Source organism: Heptranchias perlo, chromosome 13, assembly GCF_035084215.1.
Source record: "Heptranchias perlo isolate sHepPer1 chromosome 13, sHepPer1.hap1, whole genome shotgun sequence".
Taxonomy (NCBI): domain Eukaryota; kingdom Metazoa; phylum Chordata; class Chondrichthyes; order Hexanchiformes; family Hexanchidae; genus Heptranchias; species Heptranchias perlo.
In genome coordinates this window covers 20781063-20804329 of record NC_090337.1, presented here as the reverse complement: position 1 = coordinate 20804329, position 23267 = coordinate 20781063, and the positions used below count along the sequence as shown (strand labels likewise).

General features: G+C 43.9%; 1 protein-coding gene across 1 annotated transcript in view; it reads left to right on the top strand.

The window, feature by feature from the left end:
• The window catches only part of LOC137331757 (multiple epidermal growth factor-like domains protein 6), a 273387-nt gene that overhangs the window by 225993 nt on the left and 24127 nt on the right, over positions 1-23267 (top strand). Inside the window, exons 22-28 of the mRNA XM_067995739.1 lie at positions 2010-2141; positions 3682-3810; positions 12043-12171; positions 14532-14660; positions 15477-15605; positions 15707-15835; positions 17537-17665. Of these exons, the coding sequence (XP_067851840.1) occupies positions 2010-2141; positions 3682-3810; positions 12043-12171; positions 14532-14660; positions 15477-15605; positions 15707-15835; positions 17537-17665 (906 nt within the window). The remainder of the gene's footprint in view (positions 1-2009; positions 2142-3681; positions 3811-12042; positions 12172-14531; positions 14661-15476; positions 15606-15706; positions 15836-17536; positions 17666-23267) is intronic.

Here is a 23267-nt window from a genome sequence, read left to right as displayed (position 1 = left end):
TTTATCTGATTGTCCTGCTATCCAAATGTCGTGATAATCATTCTTAATAATATACACCATGGTCTCAATAACCCTATCATTTACGTTGAAAAATGTTTCCCTGTTATTTCCTCCTGTGAATGACATGACTATTATTATGCAGTGAATTCTCCTGCTTTCCAGCCAGTCTGATTTCAGTGTTACTTTAACTGCCATTGGTTCTGTTTTCATTCTTTTGAATACATAATATGAAAAAAGGGGATGGTCATTTAATCTCTCTCATTATATGCCTTCCATAAACCACTTAAGCCTAACTATTGTGTCTTTGTGACATTATCTTACCCACTTATTAAGCTGTATTACCCTTACTCGCTCTCAACATAGAATCAGCGTTCAGCACAGAAGGAGGCCATTCATCCCATCGTGCCTGTGCTGGCTCTTTGAAAGAGCTATGCCCCTGTAAGAGCAGGGCTTCCAATCCCCTGCCCTTACCCCATGACCCTGCAAATTTTTCCCCTTCAAGTATTTATCCAATTCCCTTTTGAAAGTTATTATTCAATCTGTTTCCACCACCCTTTCAGGCAGTGCATTTCAGATCATAACAACTCGCTGCATAAAAAAAATTCTCCTCATCTCGCCTATGGGTCCTTTGCCAATTACATTAAATTTGTGTTCTCGGGTTACTGACCCTCCTACCAGTAGAAACAGATTCTCCTTATTTACTCTTATCAAAACCCTTCATGATTTTGAATACCTCTGTTAAATCTCCCCTGAACCGTCTCTGCTGTAAGGAGAACAATCCCAGTTTCTCTAGTCTCCCTTCGTAACCGAAGTCCCACATCCCTGGTACCATTGTAGTAAATCACCATTGCACCCAATATGCCATTGGCTATCTGGTACAAATGTGGGATTTTTTCAAACTTTTCTATAACTGCAGCTCTATCATGTTGGAATCTAAAAGCTACATTCCTCGGAGGCAATACTCAGATATACATGTACCACTCTCCCCAGTTTTATCTTCCAATCGACCACTGTTCTAATTGTAGTCCCATTGGAGGCTGTTTCCTAAAGGGAGATTGATGCACTGCGCATCTCGGCAATTTTTGTCACTGCGTTCGTCAACTAGGGAACACGACATTAAGACAAAAGTAACCGTCCACTCTACCATTGGTTCCTTTTCCACTTTGTTTTAAACCATAAATTTCTGCCTTTTTCAAATATTGTGCATGTAAATTTCTTTTTTGATGGGTTACAGTTTGCTGCTCATCAAAGAGAGAATTGTCAGCGCGGGGCAATGGAACATCTTTCCACTTTGGGCACTTAGTTTTAGTATTGGGCACTGCCAGTTTAGGTGTAACGTGACTGGATCCAGAGCAAAATGGCGTAACTCCCCAGAACAGTTTCCCCAGCGTGAATTTTGCGACTTTAGACATCGGCCAGTCTTACTGTCAGTTTAAATGATGAACTTTGAGAAGGTGTGTTTTTGTTGTCGACTCATGTTCACTAGAAACTGGGATGATAAAGCCCCAAATCACTTCATTTGGGACCCTGATACCTTTCAGAGAGTCTAAAATTGTCCTATCAATTTAATCTGGATTAAAACCCATTTTTCAGAGCTGAAAGCCCAATGCTACACTCATTGAGTGTAATTCTAAGCCTCTTCTTCCACCTCTACCTGAGCCAAATATTGCCAGAGGCCATGATGTTCCACAACTCCCTCCTATTGACACCGTGACAGCGGAAAATACTAACACTGATGGAAGATTGCAAGAAGCAACTGTGATGCCTTCACAACAAAATAAAGACAGGTTTAAAGTCGTCAGACGATATTGATCGATAACCTGAGTTAACTTTTCCAGCTCATGATGTCACCCGAATACCTGGTTTGAATGACTCATTCAATTCTCTCTGTGCTGCACAATGAGCTGCCTTCCAGCATCCTGACAGTCGGTGCAGCAGCTGTCAGGTCCGGTATTGTGTATGTCAGTCTTCCACAATAGATTCTACACACTGTCTTTTCTCTTCTGCAGCTTGTGACGTGGGGCGATGGGGCATACGCTGCAAGAATGTCTGTGACTGCAACAATGCTGACGGTAGCTGCGATCCTGTGACTGGTCACTGTCTGTGTGAGGCAGGCTACGCTGGGGACCGTTGTGAACAGAGTAAGGTTCAGATATATGTGTGGATCTCACGCCCTCTACTGTGTCTATGAAGCTACAAATCACAGAAGTGTACAAATCCAGAAACGGCAGGAACGAAATAAAGTGATCAGAACATTCTAATATGTATGAAAACAACATGCTTATTAAATTAATGCTGCACATTTGAAGAGAGCAGTACTATATTTTAATAAATAGTAATACTTTAATTACAGATCCCTCTTCTCAGCATTGTAGTGTCAAGGTGTGCTGAGGAATTAATGCTGTTTGGAATTAATGCTGTTTGGAATAATGTACGGTAGAAGCAAAGGAAGTGCTAATGCTGTCCATGTGTTCAGAAGACCCGTTCATTTTTTCCCCTTTTTTTTCTGCCAGTTTTCTCCCCTCCCCTTTCCTCCCATTTCTCTTGAAAGCATTGCCTCCTTGTTGGGGTGCAGTTCCAGGGGTGCTGGCCAACGCCCCCCCTCCCTTCACTCCCCCCAGTACCTCACACATTCTTCATGTGGGAGTTGACACTGTTCTGATGCCCTCTTTGGTGAATAGCCAAGGATATCACAATGGAGATTGATCCTTACCTCAACTGATGTCCGCACAAGCACACATCCAGGTCACAGGATAGTGATCTAAAGCATTTGTGACCATCTTGATTTCTTCTGGGGTTTGGGAAGATAGTACAATAAAAGAGGCCAGGTGTTTACTCAGGGGAAGGGAGAGAAAATCAGACAATGAGCCATGCCAGCCTCCTCTCATCTACCTTGTGCTGGTTAGTTACAGAGTAACAGAGGCCTAGAAGCAACCCTCTGCCCATTTTGTTTGCCATCCTGTATGGGGTTGGAGAGAATATAAAGAGCTGAGTGTAAAGTAGATAAGTCTGTAGTGAAAGGTTTCTTTAGTCATTGACAATTATGCGGGTGCTACACACATTGATTTCCCAATCCTGCTGTCCCAGAGCGGAGTGGCACAGGTAGAGAGAGCATCTTGGGAAACTGGAAATTTGCCGTCCATTATTAATATGTCAATTTTCAGAAACGGTCATTCTTAAAATATTTCAAATCACATTAGTGGTTAGTGCTGATGTTGAAATGAGATGTGAGATTTCCTGTTGTTATTGGGCTAAAGCCCTGGTCAACTGCTCGATTATAACAAACATTTCCTCCTTCACCTCACTCGGTGGATTGTGATGTTGCACTGACTGTGTCGGCTCGTGTTGGTTCCTGTGTTTTGTGATACCGTCCTGCTGCTCAACTGTAATGCTGATATTTTGAAAGCATCGACCCGAGGTAACAATTGACTCCCATCATAGTGAATGTGATTTTTCAAACAGTGGCTGATTTCTGATAGGTTCATCACAATCTCCTTTGGTTACATCGAAAGGAATAAAATGTCCGATGTAGTTATATGAGCTCAATCCGTTTGCTGCGAGATGTTTCTGGCTGTCAGGAGAGGGCGCACAGACCCTGCGATGAGATGAGGCAGCTCGTTGGTCTGCCAGGCATTATTGAAATAGATTCTGACACCTGCTTGTCATCTCTCCGATGTGTAGAGTGCACTGATGGAAGCTATGGTTCAGGATGTAAATCCCCATGTCAGTGTGAAAATGGAGCAGCCTGTGATCATGTCAGTGGAGCATGCACCTGTGCAGCAGGATGGACTGGAACATTCTGTGAAAGATGTAAGCTGTCATTTCTACTTTTCATTCAAATATCTCTGTTGTCTTACAAACCGTAATGTCAACAGCTAATGTGGTAAAAAAATACTAATCTTGAAACCACACCTGTTCCCTCTACTCTATTAAACAGCCCAGGTCAGTAAGGTGTAGAGTAATACTCTCTCGACTCAGCCCCATCAAGCACACTACAACGTCCATCGCTATCATTGCCACCACCATCACCAACAACAACGTGTGCAGTGTCTTTAATTTAGAAAAATTGTCCTGTGGTACTTCATAGAGGCTTAATCAGACAAAAATGGACACCAAGCTAAAGAAGGGGATATGAGGAGGGGTGACCAATAGGTGGGTTTAAAGAGGGTCTTAAAGGAGGAAGGAGTTGGAGACAGAAGGGTTTACGGGGAGGAATTCCAAAGCGTGGGGTCTAGCTGGCTGAAGGTATGGCCAACAATGGTGGGACAGAGGAAGGGTTTCACAAGAGTCCAGAGTCGGAGGAACGGCGAGTTCTTGGCGGGGGTGGGGGGGGAAGGGGGTTATAGAAATAAGCAGGTCCAGCAGTGAGCCATGTTGATTGGTCAATCATGAACAAGTGTCCAGGAGTACTATGGACTTATCTGGCTTAGGTATGGGATTACAGTTTACCTTCTGTCGCTGTTGTAAAAATGATAGTCTGTAATGTTCCCGAATCCAATATGTAATTAAGTGCAGCATCCCACACCACAAGCTCAAGATCAGTTTTGTTGCAATGCTGAGCTTTGAATTTTTAGCTGCAGATGCTGGTCTCTGTGAATGACAGGATCTCAGGAGTGAAGAGCAGAGGTCTGTGGAATTTACTGCCCCAGGAAGCTGTGGCAGCTACATAATTAAATAAATTTAAAACAGAAATAGACAGTTTCCTAGAAGTAATTGTAAACAATTTTACAACACCAAGTTATAGTCCAGCAAGTAAAGGGAATTAGGGGTTACGGGGAGCAGGCAGGAAATTGGACATGAATTTAGATTTGAGGTTAGGATCAGATCAGCCATGATCTTATTGAATGGCGGAGCAGGCTCGAGGGGCCGATTGGCCTACTCCTGCTCCTATTTCTTATGTTCTTATGTCAGTAACATGAGCACATGGACCGTGTCTTCCAGATATTGACTTCTATGACCAGAGCATCAATATCAATTAGAATAGGCAATGAAGACACATTCAAAAATGGAGAATACCCTGGCAATGAACAGTCTAGGATGGTATGCGTTTATTTTAACGGTTCAGCCTTATCTTCTTACTTGCAAGACAGGAAATATAATTACGGGCCCTTTGCGCTGCGGTGTTAAAAAAGTGAGTTGATCTGAGTTACAGGGAGCTCTCTCGCTGCAAAATATTAGTAATATTTTCTGGCGTGGGACAGGGGTGACTTTTTTTATTCATTCATGAGATGTGGGCGTCGCTGGCAAGGCCAGCATTTATTGCCCATCCCTAATTGCCTTTGAGAAGGTGGTGGTGAGCCGCCTTCTTGAACCGCTGCAGTCCGTGTGATGAAGGTTCTCCCACAGTGCTGTTAGGTAGGGAGTTCCAGGATTTTGACCCAGCGACAATGAAGGAACGGCGATATATTTCCAAGTCGGGATGGTGTGTGACTTGGAGGGGAACGTGCAGGTGGTGTTGTTCCCATGTGCCCGCTGCTCTTGTCCTTCTAGGTGTTAGAGGTCGCGGGTTTGGGAGGTGCTGTCAAAGAAGCCTTGGCGAGTTGCTGCAGTGCATCCTGTGGATGGTACACACTGCAGCCACTGTGCACCAGTGGTGAAGGGAGTGAATGTTTAGCGTGGTGGATGGGGTGCCAATCAAGCGGGCTGCTTTGTCCTGGATGGTGTCGAGCTTCTTGTGTTGTTGGAGCTGCACTCATCCAGGCAAGTGGAGGGTATTCCATCACACTCCTGATTTGTGCCTTGTAGATGGTGGAAAGGCTTTGGGGAGTCAGGAAGTGAGTCACTCGCCGCAGAATACCCAGCCTCTGACCTGCTCTTGTAGCCACAGTATTTATATGGCTGATCCAGTTAAGTTTCTGGTCAATGGAGACCCCAGGATGTTGATGGTGGGGGATTCGGCGATGGTAATGCTGTTGAATGTCAAGGGGAGGTGGTTAGACTCTCTCTTGTTGGAGATGGTCATTGACTGGCACTTGTCTGGCGCGAATGTTACTTGCCACTCATGAGCCCAAGCATGGATGTTGTCCAGGTCTTGCTGCATGCGGGCTCGGACTGCTTCATTATTTGAGGGGTTGCGAATGGAACTGAACACTGTGCAATCATCAGTGAACATCCCCATTTCTGACCTTATGATGGAGGGAAGGTCATTGATGAAGCAGCTGAAGATGGTTGGGCCCCGGACACTGCCCTGAGGAACTCCTGCAGCAATGTCCTGGGGCTGAGATGATTGGCCTCCAACAACCATTACCATCTTCCTTTCATGGAATCATAGAAGTTACAACATGGAAACAGGCCCTTCGGCCCAACATGTCCATGTCGTCCAGTTTATACCACTAAGCTAGTCCCAATTGCCTGCACTTGGCCCATATCCCTCTATACCCATCTTACCCATGTATCTGTCCAAATGCTTTTTAAAAGACAAAATTGTACCCGCCTCTACTACTGCCTCTGGCAGCTCGTTCCAGACACTCACCACCCTTTGAGTGAAAAAATTGCCCCTCTGGACCCTTTTGTATCTCTCCCCTCTCACCTTAAATCTATGTCCCCTTGTTATAGACTCCCCTACCTTTGGGAAATGATTTTGACTATCTACCTTATCTATGCCCCTCATTATTTTATAGACTTCTATAAGATCACCCCTTAACCTCCTACTCTCCAGGGAAAAAAGTCCCAGTCTATCTAACCTCTCCCTATAAGTCAAACCATCAAGTCCCGGTAGCATCCTAGTAAATCTTTTCTGCACTCTTTCTAGTTTAATAATATCCTTTCTATAATAGGGTGACCAGAACTGTACACAGTATTCCAAGTGTGGCCTTACTAATGTCCTGTACAACTTCAACAAGACATCCCAACTCCTGTATTCAATGTTCTGACCAATGAAACCAAGCATGCCGAATGCCTTCTTCACCACCCTATCCACCTGTGACTCCACTTTCAAGGAGCTATGAACCTGTACTCCTAGATCTCTTTGTTCTATAACTCTCCCCAACGCCCTACCATTAACGGAGTAGGTCCTGGCCCGATTCGATCTACCAAAATGCATCACCTCACATTTATCTAAATTAAACTCCATCTGCCATTCATCGGCCCACTGGCCCAATTTATCAAGGTCCCATTGCAACCCTAGATAACCTTCTTCACTGTCCACAATGCCACCAATCTTGGTGTCATCTGCAAACTTACTAACCATGCCTCCTAAATTCTCATCCAAATCATTAATATAAATAACAAATAACAGGGACCTACTGTTTTCCGTGGCTAACCTGTCTGAACACCAACGACACCTTTGATTGGTGTGATGGTGTCCCAGCCTAATATAAGATATGCGATTTGAGAAGCTCTCATTCACTACTCACCTGACGAATGAGATAATCTCCGAAAGCTTGTGATTTTAAAATAAAATTGTTGGACTATAACCTGGTGTAGTAAGATTCCTTACATTTGTCCACCCCAGTCCAGCACTGGCATCTCCACATCACTGCTTTTTGTGGACAGGACATACCTGGGAAATTTTCCACATTGTTGGGTAGATACCAGTGTTGTAACTGTACTGGAACAGCTTGGCTAGAGGCGCAGCTCGTTCTGGAGCACAAGTCTTCAGCACTACAGCCGGGATGTTGTCGGGGCCCATAGCCTTTGCTGTATCCAGTGCACTCAGCCATTTCTTGATATCATGTGGAGTGAATCGAATTGGCTGAAGACTGGCTTCTGTGATGGTGGGGATATCAGGAGGAGGCTGAGATGGATCATCCACTTGGCACTTCTGGCTGAAGATGGTTGCAAATGCTTCAGCCTTGTCTTTTGCACTCACGTGCTGGACTCCACCATTATTGAGAATGGGGATGTTTACAGAGCCTCCTCCTCCCGTTAGTTGTTTAGCTGTCCACCACCATTCACGACTGGATGTGGCAGGACTGCAGAGCTTTGATCTGATCTATTGGTTGTGGAATCGCTTCGCTCTGTCTATAGCATGTTGCTTCCGCTGTTTAGCATGCATGTAGTCCTGAGTTGTAGCTTCACCAGATTGACACCTCATTTTTAGGTACACCTGGTGCTGCTCCTGGCATGCTCTTCTACACTCCTCATTGAACCAGGATTGATCCCCTGGCTTGTTGGTAATGGTAGAGTGAGAAATATGCAGGGCCATGAGGTTACAGATTGTAGTGGAATTCAATTCTGTTGCTGCTGATGGCCCACAGCACCTCATGGATGCCCAGTTTTGAGCTGCTAGAACTGTTCTCAATCTTTCCCATTTAGCACGGTGGTAGTGCCACACAACACGTTGGACGGTGTCCTCAGTGCGAAGACGGGACTTCGTCTCCACAAGGACTATGCGGTGGTCACTCCTCCCAATACTGTCATGGACAGATGCATTTGCGACAGGTAGATTGGTGAGGACGAGGTCAAATAAGTTTTTCCCTCGTGTTGGTTCGCTCACCACCTGCCGCAGACCCAGTCTGGTAGCTGTGTCCTTCAGGACTCGGCCAGCATTGGTGCTACCGAGCCACTCTTGGTGATGGACATTGAAGTTCCCAACCCAGAGTACATTCTGTGCTACCCTCAGTGCTTCCTCCAAGTGGTGTTCAACATGGAGGAGGACTGATTCATCAGCTGAGGGAGGGCGGTAGGTGGTAATCAGCAGGAGGTTTCCTTGCCCATGTTTGACCTGATGCCATGAGATTTCATGGGGTCCAGAGTCAATGTTGAGGACTCCCAGGGCCACTCCCTCCTGACTGTATATCACTGTACCACCACCTCTGGTGGGTCTGTCCTGCCGGTGGGACAGGACGTACCCAGGGATGGTGATGGAAGTGTCTGGGACATTGGTTGAAAGACGTGATTCTGTGAGTATGGCTATGTCAGGCTATTGCTTGACTAGTCTGTGGGACAGCTCTCCCAATTTTGGCATAAGTCCCCAGATGTTAATGAGGAGGACTTTGCAGGGTCGACTGGGCTTGGTTTGCCTTTTTCGTGTCCGGTGCCTAGTGGTCCGATGCCGGGTGGTCCGTACGGTTTTATTCTTATTATGACTGTTCGTAGTGAGATTTTACAACTGAGTGGCTTGCTAGGCCATTTCAGAGGGCAATTAAGAATCAACCACATTGCTGTGGGTCTGTAGTCACATATGGGCCAGACCAGGTAAGGACAGCAGGTTTCCTTCCCTAAAGGTCACTAGTGAACCAGAAGGGTTTTTACGACAATCCCGTAGTTTTATGGCCACCATTACTGATACTAATATTTTAATTCCAGATTTTTATTTAATTAATTGAATTTAAATTCCTTAGCTGCTGTGGCGGGATTTGAACTCATAACTCCGGATTATTAGTCCAGGTCTCTGGATTATTAGTCCAGTAACATAACCACTATGCCTATCGTCCCAAATCATTAGTGACTTCCACAATCTCCTTGTACTGCTGTAAATTTAACTTCAAAATTTTCATCCTCATTTACAATGAGAGAGACTTGAGCATATAATCTCGGCTGACACTCCAGTGCAGTACTGAGGGAGCGCTCTACTGTTGGAGGTGCCGTCTTTCAGATGAGATTTTAAACCGAGGCCCCTCATGCCCTCTCAGATGGATGTCAAAGATCCCATGACAATATTCGAAGAAGAGCAAGGGAGTCCTGGCCAATATTTATTCCTCAACCAACATAACTAAAATAGATGATCTGGTCATTTATCTCATTGCTGTTTGTGGGATCTTGCTGTGCACAAATTGGCTGCTGTGTTTCCTACATTACAACAGTGACTATACTTCAAAAGTACTTAATTGGCTGTAAAGCGCTTTGGGACATCCTGAGGTCATGAAAGGCGCTATATAAATGTAAGTCTTTCTTTTGGCAAATTCTCCTGTGTCTAAAGTAAGTGCCAAACCAATCCCCCACTCTACCATCAATCTCCCGCATTCTGGTAGTCTCTTCCTAAACTCCTCATCATTGCTACATTTCTCCCTATTTCAAAACTTATCTCTTTGACCACATCTCCTGTCGCCCTCCCTAACTCTTCTCAACTCCTTGGTGTCCAGTCCCCCCTTGTGAAGTACCTTGAAGTGTTTTGCTATGTTAAGTACATTATATTTTCCAGATGCTAAATGAGTTATTACCCCTCACATGCCCTAGTTTTTGATGGATTATAGGAACAAGTTGTGCTGCTTTCCAGGATGAGAGGGTTGTCCTATGAGGAAAGATAGAGTAGAATGGGTATTTACTCTCTGGAGTTTAGAAGACTGAGAGGTGATCTCATTGAAACATATATAAGATTCTAAGAGGGCTTGACAGGGTAGAGGCTGAGATGATGTTTCCCATGGCTGGAGAGTCTAGAACTAAGACTCTTGGACTCTTAGGAAATCAAGGGATATGGGGATCGGGTGGGAAAGTGGAGTTGAGGTTGAAGATCAGCCTTAATCAGCTCGAGGGGCTGTATGGCCTTCTCCGGCTCCTATTTCTTATGTTCTTATGATTACTCAGAAGATGTCCATGTGATCCGAGCTTTAAACTGGGTGAAACATTTCATGCAGGGAACAATATATTCACAAAATTTTTCAGTTAACAGAAGTGAATATAACAATATTGAATGGAAAATAATTTCATATTTTTAATTTCTGCTCTGAACACAAATGATCCCTCTTCATGGTTTCATTGATAGCGACCTGGACTGATGAGTTACTTTGATAAGAGAAGCAGTAGACAGCGCCCCCCGGTGGATACTGAGAATGATGTGTAGAAGGCATTGTCACCAAGTTTGTAACAGCAGTCCTCTGGAACATATTGGGGAGCTGCAGTTTGTGAAGTTTGAAACAATATTTAATAAACTAAGTGGAAATTTGCTTCTGAGTATTTGACTCGATATTCATACATACAGTCATGTAAGCTGAGTAGAATGCACACAATACTAGGCAAATACTGCTTTATTTTCAAAATTCCTGAAATCCAGAATTTGCAGTCAGCCCCCGGATGATTGTCAACGTCAAATCAGTATAAACTCCCTAGAATTTCTAATATTAACCCTCTCCAATCCAGCAATTTCCCAAAATGGCATTCCCAGAATGCACTGAGCTCTGTAACACCCATCTCATTGTTAACATGACGACAAGACAGACTCTCAATGCTCCTAATTTTAAAAAGTCAACATGCAACAAATCATGCTTTGTACTCTCTTTTGCTGTTCAGAGAATCATTACTCCTGTTACTGTTCTTTCCGGTCTATTATTCCTGTTACTGCTCTTTCCCATTCTAACTGGTTCTGTTACTTCTGTTACTGCTCTTCCTCATTCTCTGATAGGTGGCATTACAATTATTATTCATCCAACCCAATCCAAAAGGCGCTCTTAAACCTACTCTGGGTAAGCTGCTCCTTCTTATTCTGACAGGTGTTATTACTCCCATTTCTTTATCTAAACTGCTTATCTGTTGGTTTGTTACTATTCCTCTGGTTATTGTTACATTTAAGATTGAATATTAAATATGCCTGATGTTTTTCTTCTGTTGTTCAAAAATATGAACTGGCATATTGCGTCCCATGACTCTGACTCTAGTTAAACAATGATTAAATATTTTTGTGATAAAGTTGAATTTCCTCTGGAGATATTTCAGAAGTTTTGAATATGTCCCTGATGGAAAGGTCTTCAGAGCCTCCTCAGGGAACTGTGCACTCTATGTGCCCTGTTCTTCTGAATGGCGGGCAACAAACAGTGTTGTGGAATCAATCAGGGTCTATTAACCTGCTGCCCAGTGGCCATGAAAATTTATTATTTCCAGTTAATTCATTAACTATACATTGCCATTGTGAAATGTCTAGTTACTGCTCATATCCTCTCTGCCCAGCTCCAATAACCACACAAACTGGTATTCTCTGGGAATTGTAATGAAAACATGACCTATATTTTATAACTGACTGTTCTTTTGATGCCTCTTATTGTTTCCTGTTGATTTTTCTGTGGTAGTGAAAGCTGTAGCCTATTTGGTAACTTTCTTTTAGTTTAAAGTGTGAAGTGTTAATGACCTGACCAACCCCCTAACCAATGGGTATTTTCTCATTCCCAGCGTGCCCTGATGGATTTTACGGCTTTGACTGTGGGCAGATGTGCAACTGCAGAAATGGTGCCAGATGTGACCATGTGACTGGAGCATGCAGCTGCCCTCCAGGCTGGGTGGGACCCCAGTGCAACCAACGTAAGTTTACTCTGGGGTGAGGGGGGAAGCGGTGCATGGTGAGGGAAAAGTTTGGAAATGGCCAATTCTTGAGCTTGTAAAGCCAATTGGAGCTGTTGATACTGAGGTAAAGTTTATTAATTCAGGAGCCACTTTAAATTCTGATAAGTGTGAAATTCTGGTTTTAACAAGAGCTGTTTTTGGACGGCACTGTCACCATGTTCAGGGGCACTATTGACGTGTGCGTGTGTGTTTGTGTGTGTATGGCAACTTTCACTGTCAGATGGGAACACTGCCCCATGAAAGGCAGAAACATTATCAAGGTTACAAAGGCACGTTGCCATTCAATACCACTGTTTAACTTGGGAAGATACTATTGATGTTTAGAGAATTACTCCATTGCTCTATTGGGGTACAGTCATCAGGTAGGGGAATAATACTATCCTCACAGGATGGAGGAAAGTGCACCATCACTATGTGAAGAGGAAACTATCATCAGTTTTATTTAATGGACAATGATCATTTTATCATTTTCCATGGAATGGGGTCCTGTTTATATACTTTTTGGTCCTCATCAAAATGAAGGACATCTGGGCTTTTTACCTTTTGGGCACCCAGTGTCCCAGATTGAGCAATCTCTGGACAAGCACAAAGTAAAGCTCCCTTCCTCCACATGCCTGAATGCTAGCCTCAGAGGAGCACCCCTACTGTACAAGTCCCCATCCCACCATTATCGTATCTCTTGTGAATGAGATTGTCAATTCTGTCAATGTGCAGTAAATTGCAGGCTGTGCGTGGACCCACATTTGCTGGGAACTTGTTTGAGACTGCCCAAAAACTTAGTTTACTTACAGCAGAGAGAGGAGCTTGACATCACATTAGTCTGAGATGGATTCTAACCCTGGTCCCAGAGGTGAAAGTTCTCACACAGTGCCTCATCCAATATCATTAATAAAAAATTAAAAGCACATTTTGTAATATATGTATAAAAATGGGCACCTACGAGAGGCAGTAATCTGCTTGGGAGCTTAGGATTTTGTCATGTTTCTGCTGAATCCTGATATTAATTTTTATAATACTAGTCAATCTCGCATGGCATTGGAGAATATTGTCACTGTCATACCTGTGCCTGCTGCTTTCGGGTTGTTCTTTCTCTCTTTCTCCTCTTCTGTTGCTGTCTCTTTAATTCTATTTGCTTCTTTCTCTGTCCTCTTCTGCTTCTCTCTGTGTCATTCTCTTTTCTTTCCTTTCAGGTGGGGGTGTGGTATGGCTTGGTATTGCAGGGAAAGGAGCCACTAATGGCTATAGGTTGCGTTTGGGTTGGTGATTGTGGGGAAATGAGACCCTCAGTGGTTCCCATCTCATTTGCTGCCCCATTTACTCATGTTTCTGCACATTGCCTCACTCCCATCATGTCCCCAGCCACTTCACCTTCTCACTACCCATTCACTTCCTGGAACTCCCTCTTCCCTTTTGAACCCCCATTCAACCCTTGTATTCTCCCCTTTTCCTTGGCTCAGTTGCCATTCAACTCACTCTTCACCCTCCATCCACACCCACTTGCTGCCCTGAAACGTGGGAGATGAGAGGCCAGTGGCCACTTTCCAAGCCAAGACCTTTGGGAAGAGGCTGAGGCTTTCAAGTAAAACCTTTAATGAAGGCATTAAAAGACATAAAAGATAATTCAGTGGACACATTTAATCATGTTTTGTGAAATATGTAATTTTTTTTGTTTTGTTTAACCCTTATTTTGGATTTAAACAATTTCAGTTGCTAAGGAAAAAAATGTTAGATAAAAATCATTTTCAGAAAGCATTTTAAGTGATTTGTAGGAACCCAGTGGTCAGAATGTGCAATCATACGACAATATACTCTCGCTATAAAATAGCAGCCATTGTGCATCATACAGTGTGACATCGTTAACATTAAAAATCCCTATCACAGTGCCACCTATAGGAGTATCAGGTATTGCAGGTATTCTAATGAGTTTGCAATGAAACGCACGCTCCATATACCAAATTTAATATACAATAGATAAACTATGAATGTTATAATCAATGGTGATAGTCAGTGATTCTAATAAATTTAATATTTGTTGTAATGTTGACAGTGATACTTGCAGAGGACTCTGATGACCGGTGAGCTTTGTGCCTTTGATGCATAGCGATGTCCATATCGCAAAGATTGAAGGACGGGACAAACACAAGTTTTAGCAAATGTAACTGCAGCTGACTACTGTGAAATGATGTGCTAAAACTATAATGTTGTTGCACAATGAGAACCACCTGCTTACATTGCAACAAATGTCTGTGCAGTTAGTTTATTGCTTTGTGCGGAAGTGAATGAATGCTAGACTCAGCTTTGGATTTACATTTTCCCAGCATGTCAAGGGCAGCGGTACGGTGAGGGCTGCAGCCAGTTCTGTAACTGCTACAATAATGCGACATGTGATCATGTGACTGGCCAATGCCTGTGCATTCCCGGGTGGACAGGAACCGCATGTCAACAACGTAAGTAACTGTTACCTGGAGGGCGGGGTGGAATCTTGTTCTGTTATGGTGTGTGCACACTAGCCCAAGCCTCTTTCAAAGAGCCGGCACAGGCATGATGGGCCGAATGACCACCTCCTGTGCTGTACCTACTATGATGCAAGCGTAGCTATTGCCAACTACTTGTCGGAGGAGTTGAAGGACTGCATCTGATTAGCGATTGCCGGCTCCTTACACTGTCACATACTTTCTCAGGAAGCATTGCTGCTTTAAGTAGTTCTGTCACTCTGAGCCCATGTGAAGCTTAACATAAAATCAGTGGATAGTGACTGGCTGGCACCGGACTGGTGCACTGGAGAGAGGGAGATGTGATGGAGAATTTTAATTTGTTTTTCATTGGATTTCAAGCAACAAATTGACAAAAGTCCAATAAGTGTCAGAGTCTTGGTGAATGCCAATTTCAGCATAAGATTGTTTTTGAATTCAAACTCAAGAGTCACCCCTTGACTGCACCAATGTGACACTTCCCTTCTCCACATCAGTCACCTTTATGGACTCTCAGTAAAAGCTGCCAAGTCAGTGCGAATTGGTGCTGAATTATTGGCAGTCTTGTTGTTTGAATTTGTGTCCATGAGGAAGAAGATTGAGATTGCCTCAGACTCAATTGTACTCTGACAACTGGCATATTTGAGGAAACTTTCATCCTCGCCACTGTCCTGGATTAGAAACCACTCTGCTACAAGGTTGCCTTGTTGTTATACGGTAAAATGTGCAAATAGTATGTTGCCCTAATTTTCCACTTTATCATATTTCTTATCTGTGTTTGTTTCCCTACAGGATGCCCCACTGGATCCTATGGAATGAACTGCTTGCAGCACTGCATCTGCAGAAACACAGCCCAGTGTGACCATGTGACCGGATCATGCACTTGCCCCAAAGGGTGGACTGGTATAGCTTGCGAGCTTGGTGAGCATGTGACCAGAAATTAATGTAAAGAAAAAACAATGCAAAATGTTGTTTACTGTGAGGATCAGTGATTACCAACCCACGTGTGCGCTTCTGTTTAGAGTGTGAAGACGGACGGTATGGGGAAGGATGTCATCAATACTGCAGCTGCAGTAATGGGGGAACCTGCGATCGACAGACGGGACAGTGCATTTGTAGACCTGGCTGGATTGGAGAAAAATGTCAGGCTCGTAAGTAGATATCAGACTTATCAATAGTTAAGTTACATTAGAGATTAAAAGAAATGTCATCTGTTCCAAGAGTAGTAGATATGTGAAGCAGATCCCCATCAAAGCTAGTTTGTAAGTACTTTATTTACTTCTTTGTTTTTAAATTTCTCTTGACTGGTCACCCTCTGGTTCCTTGTTTGTTTATGATTCTGATAGGATCATGAAAGTGCCAACTGTGGAATGTAACTAGTCAGATTGCAATAATATGGATTTTATGTTTGGATTAATATCAGATGGTTTGTTCTTGATTTCTTTTGGGAACTGAGAAGATTGTTTTTTTAGAGTTTTCTCATTGCCTGTGTTATGCTACCTGTGACTATTCATTTAATTGGCAATATCTTTGCTAGCTGATTTAAAAAAAAATTGAATACCACCCTTTGGGCGAGATGATAAACCAAGGACCCCTCTGTCTGTTCAGTTAGATGTTAAAGAACCAATAACACTTTTTTGAAGAAGAGTAGGTAGCTTTCCTGATGTCTTAGCCAACATTATTTGCTCAAACACCGCCACCAGAGAACAGATTAACCCCTCTCACTTCTTTAAGATCCTCATCATCTGCAGCTTTGCTGGACCCCCAAGCATCTTCCTCACCAAAATCTCCTCCCTCCTGTCTGACCTCTGTATCGAGCAATTCCTTGTCCACACTGATTTTAACCTTCACCTCGATTCACCCTTCCCTATCTCTACCAATTTCCGTTATCCCCCTCAACATCATATGCCACATTGACTGCTTCGCTCACTCATGTGGTCACTCCCTTGACTTAGTCATCACATGTGGTCTCGAGTCTTCAGACGTTTCTATCATGGTTCCCTCTGACTATTTCTTCATTTCTACACTCTCTCACATAATCCACTGCCCAACACAAATCCCTCCAGTATCACTTTACAGCCACCTCACTCACACGTGGTCTCTCAAATTCTGATCTCCTTCTCCTGTGGTCTGCCACCTTTGATGACATTGACACCTTGGTCAACCTTTTCCACAATCGTCTTGCCTCCACTTTCAGCGTTCTTGTCTTTCTCAGATCCTAAATGGTCTCTCATCCACAACCACCTTCACGATCCCAAAAGCACAGATTGTAAACTCATATGCACCAGTCCTGCTTTCTACTTCTAGCTCTGGTTATATCAATACCAGGTCTGGCTGTAGTGTCACTTCCACCAGCTGCTCCCTCAGCATCCTCCCGTACCAGATCCTGACAGCCTAGTCCATGCTTTCATCAATTTAGGATTCAATTTCTCTAACACACGCCTAGATGGCCTTGCCGCTTGGGTCTTCCACTGGCTTCAACTCATTCGAAAGCTGCAGGCCCATGTCCTCACCCCCACAAAGTCCTGCACTCCCATCACCCTCGTTTTCTCCACGTTCCACTTGCTTCACGTGCACCAGCATGTTGACTTCAGAATTTTCATCCTCGCTATCAAAGATATTTTCATTTTCTTTGTGTCAGTTTCTGCTTTAATACTTCGAGTGTTAACAATGTGCAGAAAGTACACTCGTGACGATGTGGTATTGCCAACAAGACACTCAGTTTCTGCACCTGCACAAGGCGTTCAATTCTTAACGAGTTAATGTGCAATGCTGATATTAACACAGCGCTGGTCACTTCTCCACTGTATAATGAGCAACTGTTTATTTCAGTGTGTGGTTTGCCCTTCTAGGTTGCCCTGCTGGATACTATGGAGAGCGTTGTGAGGAGAGATGCGACTGTGAAAATGCTGTTTCCTGTCACCACGAGACTGCAGCTTGTCAGTGCGCCCGAGGCTGGCGGGGGAAGAGATGTGAGAAACGTGAGTGAAAGACTGGGGATCCATTGAATGGGAGGCCCCAGTCATTGAATATTTGTACAAGATTTAGAGCATTTAAGGAGCAGCTAGATAAACACATGAAGGAGAAAGGAATAGAAGGTTATGCTGATAGGGTGAGATGACAGCACCATGGGTGGCTCAGCTGTACAGGGGGGAGGAGAAAGGTCAGGAGAGCAATAATGATAGGGGATTCAATAGTTAGGGGAACAAACAGGCGATTCTGCAGCTGCAGACGTGATTCCAGGATGGTATGTTGCCTTCCTGGTGCCAGGGTCAAGGATGTCACTGAGCGGCTGCAGAACACTCTGAAGGGGGAGGGTGAACAGCCAGAGGTCGTGGTCCATATCGGCACCAACGAAATAGGTAGAAAGAGGGATGAGGTCCTGCAGGAAGAGTTTAGGGAGTTAGGAAAGAGATTAATGAGCAGGACCTCAAAGCTAGTAAACTCCGGATTACTCCCGGTGCCATTCACTAGTGAGTATAGAAATAGGATAGGGCAGATGAATGCGTGGCTGGAGAGATGGTGCAGGAGGGAGGGCTTTAGATTCCTGGGGCATTGGGACCAGTTCAGGGAGAATTGGGACCTGTGCAGGCCGGATGGTTTGCACCTCAAAAGAGCTGGGACCAGTGTCCTTGCGGGGACGTTCGCTAGTTCTGTGGGGGAGGGTTTAAACAAATTTGGCAGGGGGTTGGGCACCAGGATGTAGCATTAGAAAGAAGAAACAAGGTGCACAAAGGGTTGGGAGAGACAGATAGCACTAGAGTAAGAAATGTTACTGTATTAGATGGGATCAGACTAAAAGAGAATACAAGAGGGTCTAAGATAGGTTTAGAGTGCATATGTGTAAACGCACAAAGTGTGGTAAACAAAGTTGGTGAGCTGCAGGCACAATTAGCCACATGGGAATATGATGTTGTCGCGATAACGGAGACCAGCCTCAAAAAAGGGCAGGATTGGGTACTAAATATTCCTGGATACAAGGTGTTCAGGAAAGATAGGGAAGGAAAGAAAGGAGGGGGGGTGGGTGGCAGTATTGACTAAGGAGAATATTGCAGTGCTGGAGAGAGAGGATGTCCTGAAGAGATCAAGGACAGAATCTATTTGGTTAGAGTTAAGAAACAATCGAGGTGCCATTATACTATTGGGGGCAATCTATAGGCCACCAACTAGTGGGAAGGATATAGAGGAGCAAATTTGCAGGGAAATTACAGAGCTGTGCAAGGACCATAAAGTAGTGATAATGGGGGACTTCAACTATTCTAATATAGACTGGGATAGTAATAGTGTAAAGGGCAAAGAGGGGGAGGAATTTTTGAAGTGTTTTCAGGAGAACGTTCTTGACTGTACGTTTCCGGCCCAACGAGGAAGGAGGCATTGCTGGATCTGGTTCTGGGAAATGAGATGGGCCAAGTGGAGCAAGTGTCAGTGGGGGAATATTTAGGGAACAGCGGTCATAGTATCATAAGGTTTACATTAGCTATGGAAAAGGACAAGGACCACTCTAAAGTAAAAATACTCAATTGGAGGAGGACCAATTTCAATGGGATGAGAATGGATCTGGCCTGGGTAAATTGGAATCAAAGATTGGCAGGCAAAACTCTAATTGAACAGTGGGCGGACTTTAAAGAGGAGATGGTTCGGGTATAGTGTAGATACATTCCCGCGAGGGAGAAAGGTAGGGCAACCAAAACCAGAGCTCCCTGGATATGAGAAGAGATAGAAAGTAAGATGAAGCAGAAAAAAGGGACATATGACAGATGACAGGCTGATAATACAAGTGAGAACCAGGCTGAATATAGAAAGTTTAGAGAGGAAGCGAAACAGGAAATAAGAGGGGCAAAGATAGAATATGAAAATAGACTGGCGACTAACATAAAAGGAAATCCAAAAGTCTTCTATAGGCATATAAGTAGTAAACGGGTAGTAAGAAGAGGGGTGGGGCCGATTAGGGACCAAAAAGGTGATCGACGCATGGAGGCAGAGGGCATGGTTGATGTACTAAATGAGTACTTTGCATATGTCTTTACCAAGGAAGAAGATGCTGCCAAAGTCACAGTAAATGAAGGTGTATACTGGATGGGCTAAAAATTGATAAAGAGGAGGTACTAGAAAGGCTTGCTGTACTTTAAGTAGATAAGTCACCTGGTCCAGATGGGATGCATCCTAGGTTGCTGAGTAGGTAAGTAAGGATGGCCATAATCTTCCAATCATCCTTAGATATGGGGGTGGTGCCAGAGGACTGGAGAATTGCAAATGTTACACCCTTGTTCAAAAAAGGGTGCAAGGATAAACCCGACAATTACAGACGGACCAGTCAGTTTAACCTCGGTAGTGGGAAAACAAAATTAACAGTCACTTGGACAAGTGTGGATTAATTAAGGAAAGCTAGCACAGATTTGTTAAAGGCAAATCGTGTTTAACCAACTTGATTGAATTTTTTGATAAGGTAACAGAGAGGGTCGATGAGGGCAATGCAGTTGATGTGTATATGGACTTTCAAAAGGCATTTGATAAAGTGCCACATAATAGGCTTGTCATCAAAGTTGAAGCCCATGGAATAAAAGGGGCAGTGGCAGCATGGATACGAGATTGGCTAAGTAATAGGAAACAGAGAATAGTGGTGCCCGGTTGTTTTTCGGACTGGAGGGAGGTGTACAGTGGTCTTCCCCAGGGGTTGGTGCTAGGACCATTGCTTTTTTTGATATATATTAATGACTTGGACTTGGGTGTACAGGGCACAATATCCAAATTTGCAGATGACACAAAACTTGGAAGGGAAGTGAACAGTGAGAAGAATAGTGGACATAGACAGGCTGGTGGAATGGGCGGACATGTGGCAGATGAAATTTAACGCAGAAAAGTGTGAAGTGATACAATTCGGTAGGACAGATGAGGAGAGGCAATATAAACTAAAGGATACAATCCTAAAAGGGGTGCAGGAACAGAGAGATCTGGGGGTTTATGTGTACAAATCGTTGAAGGTGGCAGGGCAGGTTGAGAAAGTGGTTAAAAAAGCATACGGGATCCTGGGCTTTATAAATAGAGGCATAGAGTACAAAAGCAAGGAAGTTATGATGAACCTTTGTAAAACACTGATTCGGCCACAGCTGGAGTATTGTGTCCAGCTCTGGGCACCGGACTTTAGGAAAGATGTGAAGGCCTTAGAGAGGGTGCAGAAGAGCTTTATGAGAATGATTCCAGGGATGAGGGACTTCAGTTACATGGATAGACTGGAGAAGCTGGGGTTGTTCTTCTTAGAGCAGAGAAGGTTGAGAGGAGATTTGATAGAGGTATTCAAAATCTTTAAGGGTCTAGACAGAGTAGATAGAGAGAAACTGTTCCCATTGGCGGAAGGGTCAAGAACCAACGGACATTTATTTAAGGTGATTGGCAAAAGAAGGCGACATGAGAAAAAACTTTTTACACAGCAAGTGGTTATGACCTGGAATGCACTGCCCGAGGGGTGGTGGAAGCAGATTCAATCGTGGCTTTCAAAAAGGAATTGGATAAGTTCTTGAAGGGAAAAAAATTGTAGGGCTATGGGAAGAGGGTGGGGGAATGGAACTAGTTGGGTTGCTCTTGCAGAGAGCCGGCACGGACTCATTGGGCTGAATGGCCTCCTTCCGTGCTGCAACCATTCTATGATTCTATGATGACATAGGGTAGGAGGAGGCTTGTGTGGAGCATGATGTTGACCGGAAGTCACTGGTTAACGGTTTTGGCTTAGTACACAGAGGAAGAGTCAATTCTCTCTTAATTCTCAATTCGCTTTATTAACGTTATTAGATCATGTACATACCGCTTATACGTCTAGTTAGATATAGGCATGCAGTTTACAGCAGGTTATACAGTTTTATACTCAAACTAGGATTTAAACGCACACCCACTAGGTTTCTCTGACGAACACTCCCTGAGTGGTCACAGAATAGAAAGGATATTATATTACCCGGAAAGGAGAGATACTGCTGGCCAGGCAATTCTCTCTCTCACTCCCGACGTCGTCTCTACGTCCCTGACGTAGGGTCCCTACTTCCACGATGGTCAGTCTCCGGAGTCTCCCTCACAAACAAACCGGGACCAAGCCAGCAATTCTTCAGTTTTATTCCCAAGTCTGTCTTTTCGAATGATGCTGTCTTCTCTGGTTGGCTCAAAGTTGCTGGAGTGATCGATGTCATCCCCTGATTGGCTCTGTTCCAAGGGCCTACGTAGCATCACCTCATACTCCTTTTCTAAATAAGGACTGGTGTCTCATCACAGTTCCTTTGTCCCTGTAAGAAGCGGAACGAATTCAAACCGGTTCTGGCCAGTTCAGACCAGTGACTGAACTCCAGGTCACCCCAGTTCAAAAGTCAGTATCTTTGTTAGCACTTCGAATTAAGCTCAGTAGTTTTCTGCAGCCCCTGGCCAACATCTCCCCCCTTTTGATCCAAAGATACTTATCTTGGGATCATTATTCTCCCTTTCTGTGTACCACTCCTGAGGTTGTCATTGTCCCCCAATGGGCATGTTACATCCGCGATATCATATGATTATAGAAAAAAATATAAATGGTTATAGAAAAAATACAAAAAAGAAGCGTATAAAATATACTTCACACAGTGTCCTTATATTGATAATCGCTTCTTCTGTTTCATTATAGCACTAACACTCAATTGTTGCAAAATTTCATCTTTCCACCTTCTAAGCTGATATACATTGAACATGACAAGTATTAATGCAAATAAAATCACAACTACAGCAGCATGTGATAAAATCCTGACCCATGGATGTATTTGAACATTAGATCCCCAATTCCAAAACTTATCCCAGAACCCGGGGTCCCGTAGCAGTTCATCTGCTTTATCAGCATGCGTTTTAATTATTTTAGTGTGTTTAGTCCATTGATGAATTATCTCATTGGCTTCCTCCGCTATTTGCGCCCAATCTGCAGTCAGGTGCAGAATGGGTGGTAGTTCGGTAGGAACATATTTCCACAGATCTTGGTCTATATCGGTACATTGGACTGTGAGGTTTTCGTTTATTACCATCCTCATTATTGGCTTAGGCAGAACTTGTCCACCGACAACCAGGTCTGAGGTCACATTGTTAATGGCCACATTGTGTCCTTCCAGAGGGCACTGTTTCCATCCTTTATTATAGTTCATAGCCGCTGTGGCTATGTAATACGTTTGTCCTACAAGGGCGTATTATAAAAAGGACTGGTTGTTAACCGGCAAAATGGACAATGAACAATTTTCATAAGTACTGAACCCACAATTAGTAAGTTTCTGTCTCGTTATCTCTTCTGGACAGGCCCAGTGATTCCCTCCTTGGTGACACTTTGACAAATCTACCCCTTTCTCAGCACCGTCCATTACAATAGCATGAGATGGTGGACTGCTCAAAGATATCCAAGTACCCTCATGATACTTGCCCACGTTATGAACTCTTTTTAAAGGGTAGGTCAAATTGCCTCCGTGCCGGGGAATATGAAACACCGCCCCAACGTAATATTAACATAGGTGTGGTCCCAGTGGACCATAATTTTACCTCGACCGTCACTCCCCGATGGTCGCTCCATAAATGGACCCACAAATTGATTAA